At 34.1% G+C, this 5,174-nt stretch overlaps 1 protein-coding gene across 1 annotated transcript; it reads right to left on the minus strand.

Moving 5' to 3' along the window:
• Nucleotides 1-300: 300 nt before the first annotated feature.
• On the minus strand, nt 301-1,977 carry LOC113780616 (premnaspirodiene oxygenase-like). The gene is made up of 2 exons (XM_027326399.1): nt 1,066-1,977; nt 301-970 (listed from the first exon to the last, which is right to left on the minus strand). The coding sequence occupies exons 1-2, from the start codon at nt 1,975-1,977 to the stop codon at nt 353-355; spliced, it is 1,530 nt and encodes a 509-aa protein (XP_027182200.1). The 3' UTR covers nt 301-352.
• Between the last annotated feature and the right edge of the window lie 3,197 nt (nt 1,978-5,174).

The raw sequence follows: 5,174 nt of genomic DNA on the forward strand, positions 1-5,174 counted from the left end.
ATCTATGAGACCTTAATCGTACATTCGAAACGTAGATTTACTAATTAGCTTGTTTCCTAATAAGAAGTCTTGGTAAGTACGTACCACCTCAATATCCGTGCTTTCACTGAAATTTAGGAAACTTTTATGAGGGCCTGCAATCATTTGTGGTTTAGCCTTGCTAATCAATTTCAATGCAAGTCAACTAATGCGTAATAACACCTTACAATTTAACCTTGGACAAATCAGATTATGGAGAAATGGTACACAACTGGGGAAATGGGAGTTCCTGGAAGATTTCCTTGACAAACTTATTAGGCAGTGGATGCATGGATTGATTAGTTCCAAATTATTTTTTCTCTGCTTAATTTCACTAATTCATGGGATGACAGTATGCAGTGGCAACCAGGTAAAGGTTGTTTTTCCTATTTATACTTAATCCAGCAGCTTCATCCATGTCAAGATCATTGGGCTTCATTCCATTGGGAAGACTCCAGTCAAAGTGGAAGAGTAAATGAGCCAAGGGAAGCTCAATGTTGGCCACACCAAAAGTGACGCCGGGGCACATCCTCCTTCCTGTCCCAAATGGAAGAAATTGGAAATCTGATCCCGTGTAATCAACCGATTTCTGATCAAATCTCTCTGGTTTAAACATTTCTGGATCATCCCAATATTCTGGATCTCTTGCTATGGCATATGCATTCACCAACACATGGGATTTGTTGGATATCATATACCCTTTGACCTCGCGGTTTTCCCTGCTTGCTCTTGGAATCAATGGACCAGGCGGATGGAGCCTTAGAGCTTCTTTGACTACCACCTTCAGGTACACTAGTTTCTGGATATCATCCTCTTCAATTGTCTCCTTTCCCTTGCAGACTTGTCTTACTTCTGCCTGTGCCTTTGCCATCACCCTGGGATGCTTCATCAATTCTGACATTGCCCATTCACTTGTTACAGATGAAGTATCTGTTCCAGCAGTGAAAATGTCCTGTATTGTGGACACCAATTATCAACATTCCTGTTTAATAAACAAGAGAAAACAAGAAAGAAGATAATAGGCAGGTTGTCAGTTATGCTACTCACAAAAAGTACACCTTTGATATTCCTGTCTGTGATTGGCATTTGAAGGTTTCCACTTTCCTGCAGTCTCAAAAGAACGTCGATAAGATCTTCTTCTCCGGACACAGCATTGCCCATCTTTCCACTTTTATGGTTCAGTTTATGTTGATTGATCACATCATCAAGAATTTCGTCCATCTTGTCATGCATCTTGAGCAATTTACGCTTCAGTCCGCTGATAAGAGGAAGTATTTTCAGGGATGGAAAAACATCAGCTGCATCAAAGCCTGCTGCTAAGACCATTGCCTCCTTCAAACACTTGATCATTGTTTCAGTGTCTTTAGAAATTGTACCAAATGCTGCTCTGCAAGTCATAAAAGTCGCATACCGGAAGAACATTTCTGTAACATTAACAGGCACTCCTTGAGAAGATCGAATTGATTTCATTAGTTTCATGATTTCATCCTTCCTAATATAACTAAATGACCGGACATTCTTGTTACTTAGAAGCTCCATTATGCATATTTTACGCAATTGTCTCCAATGGTCTCCATACGGAGTAAAAATCATATCTTGTTTGTCATACCACATAATGTTGATGGCAAGGCGATCCGGCCTGTTTGCAAAGACAGGATCATGAGTTACTAGAACTTCTTTCGCCATCTCGGCTGATGATACAATCACTGTAGAAACTTCACCAAGCTGAAGATGCATCAAGGGTCCATATTTTTTGGCCAAATCCCTGAGGACAATGTGTGGAAGTCCACCAAATAAGTTGTGAATGTTTCCAATGAAAGGCAGCTTTCTTGGACCTGGTGGAAGTTTTCCACTAATTTTAGATGTTTTTGACAATGTCTTCCATACCATAAGCAGGAAGAAGAAGAGAAGAAGAAGGCCAAGGAAGCTCAAAGAAAAGGGAAGAAACTCCAATTCCATTCTTGAAATTTGAGATGAATTGAAAGATATTTTGGGTGCCTCAGTACACTTGTTTGGTGGTGTATATATACAAGAAATTGCAATCATATTGTCATACTTGGCATACCTAAAAATTAAAATATATATTTAGCCTTTTGTTATCTTATGCCCATGCTAATCTTCTCCCTATCGATGATGCGAGGCCACATATAAGATTCCAAACCTTCTGTTGTCTCAATCTCGTAGACACATAAATAAAATAAAGAAGTCTTTCATACAATTACGAGAGTAATTTTTCATTATTATATTCGGTCTTTAAACAATATCTTAGAGAGGTCCTTCAAATTTTAATTTAAACTTTTCAGTTCCCAAACTATTTTGAAAGTCTCATGGAGTTCTAGTTTCATTTCATAGTTTTTAGTCTCTAAACTTTTCTTGTTCCTTTTTTTTTTGGGGTACCAAATCAGTTCTCCAGTCTTCGCCCCGAAAAAAGTAAATAAAAAAGTAGTTCTCCACAAACAAAAATAAAGAAGGAAATTTTAAAAAAACATAGAAAATACATGAAACTCAATTGGTACTCATTTTCTTTTGTCCATCTGCACAAACATAGTCAAATTTCATTGCACTGGAAAAAGTATCTTTACAAAATATGGACATTTGCCAAAAAAGAAAAAAAGGAGCAAGATATGGACATTTTCTGTATTATGTATATTTGTTGTTCAACATCTAAGATCGAATTCTTATGCTCTTGCCAATTTCCCAAAGCCAATTATTGCCCCAATCTCTCTTTCTTCGCAACGGATCTTCTGTCCCACACCTTGTGCCACTCTCTGTCCCACTTTTTATTATATTGCTATTTCTCTTTCATAAATATCATGTTTTAGTTTTTTTTTTGTTTTCTTAAGATCCAATAACTATTAATTCAGAATACACAAAATTTAACAAACTCAAAAAATCAAAAGGCATAAAAAATGAGATTTTTTATAAATTTTCTGCTATATTTTTTAATTTTCTATTATATATTACTTTTTTGAAGCTGCTGTAGTTATTTTTTACTGAATTAATAGTTATTGGATTTTAAGAAAACAAAAAAGAACTAAAACATGATGTTTATAAAGAAGAAATAGCAATATAATAAAAAGTGGGATAGAGAGTGGCACAAGATATGGGACAGAAGATCCGTTGCGCTCTTTCTCTGTGGGAGCGATTTTTTTTTTTCTTTTGCAAGCACGGTCACGTCAAAGTCATTTGTATTTTTCCCTTTGCTCAAAGATGGGACATCAAAATACTAGCAGGGCAGGAGAATAATGAATAAGAAAATAGGGATAATTTCAGAAACCTCTCTTGGGGTTTCTGACAATTTCATCTAGTGCTCTTAAAATTTTTAATATGACACTTACCTTCCTAGGCGTTATAAAATGATCATAATAACTTCAACATATCAATATATTTTTCATGCAATTAAATAATCGGCTCCTGATCTTATGCATATGACTGCATTTTATACAATTAGACATTAAACGAAAATAAAAACAAGGTTCACTCATGAAATAATCAATTATGTTATGAACACAATTTTAAACATATCACAAAGTAATTAAAATGGTCGAGAAATCATCAACCACTTAACTAAATTCATTAAAGCTACATTTGGAATGAAGGATTTGATGAAGAATTTGAAATCATTCCAAATTTCTCTAGGTTATTTGTATTACTTAAGAGGCATTTGACTTTTTAATTCACCAATTATTTATATACATTTAAACACTAAAATAATTTGTGAATGGCAAATCCAAATATCTCCTAAATAATCCAAACAACATAAGTATAATTTTCAAATCTTTTGTTAAAGTCTTTAATAATTGTTTCACAACAGCTCTATGTGTATAAGTGTTTAATTTTCGATAAAATTGTTCCTAAAAAATTACTTCTGACCAAATAAGATGATATTTTATTCTTCTTAAGTCTTTACTATTTGGAAACAAAGAAAATCAAAAGCATGATGTTAAAGGGCGAAAAAAAAGAGCATGATGTTTTGTTTTGTCAAATGATGTGCATTAATGAGATAAATCAAATCAAATCAAAGCTTTCGTTGATCAAAGAGCGAGTAAAAGGGCTAGTGGCAACTGGCAACGGTTATTGGTTCAACAAAATTACCAAATCGTATTCGGTCCGCTTCAACCGAGTACTCGGTTAATTGGTTTCCTTGTTGCAGAGGATCAAATCGGGACATACCGATGCCTATAATTTAGGTTACAAAAGAATGAGCTAAAAGATATTGTCTCTGAAAAATAAGGGCAAAATACACTTTACTCTCTTGTGATTTAGTAATTTTTCACATAATCTCCCTATAGTTTCAAAAGCTATATGTCCCCCTCATAATTTGGATTAAAGTGTCAAAATGATAGAAATGATCATTTGTAACGAAACTCATAAAATGGCAAAATTACCCTTGTTTAAGAACTAAAATAACTAAAGTGACCAAAATATATAAACATAATATGCATGACACTCTAACCCTGTATGATTTTATATTTTACCATGTAACCTCCTTACGATTTAGTACTTTATCATATAACCCCCTTGTACTTTTCAAAATATATACATAATTCTTCATGGTTAAAAAATAAATTTCAACTTTATACATGGATATTTTTGATATTTTAGTTGACTCCGTTATGGAATACAAATTCCGTCATTTTGACAATTTAATCCAAACTATGAGAAAGTTATGTATAACTTTTGAAACCACAGAGGGTTGTGTGAAAGAGAGCTAAACCACAAGAAAATAAAGTGTATTTTGCCCAAAAAAATAATTCACAATTACAAATGATACGTCAAAAAATAAGGAGAAACAGTATTGCTTAATGGCAATAATAACTCCTTTAACCATTAATTCTATTTGTACATGATAGTCTGATAAACAATTCCATGTCCAAATCCCAAAGAATTTTACTTCGAAATGAACGAATGACCAACACGACTACTCTTCCCAAGACAGGCCAACCATGAATAGGAAACTGCCTCACGAACTTAGTCTCTGATGAGATTAAAAATTGTTTACTCATCTTGAAGGTAGAAGAAGAAGATAAGGACTTCTACTTAAGCTATTGGAAAAAGTTGATAGAAAAACAATCTGGAAGGATGATAAAAAGGTAGATGCTTGTCGAGTGAATAACAATCTGGCAAAGCCAGAAGGTTTTATCAGTGCCAGCATT

Source organism: Coffea eugenioides, chromosome 8 (genome assembly GCF_003713205.1).
Source record: "Coffea eugenioides isolate CCC68of chromosome 8, Ceug_1.0, whole genome shotgun sequence".
NCBI lineage: Eukaryota > Viridiplantae > Streptophyta > Magnoliopsida > Gentianales > Rubiaceae > Coffea > Coffea eugenioides.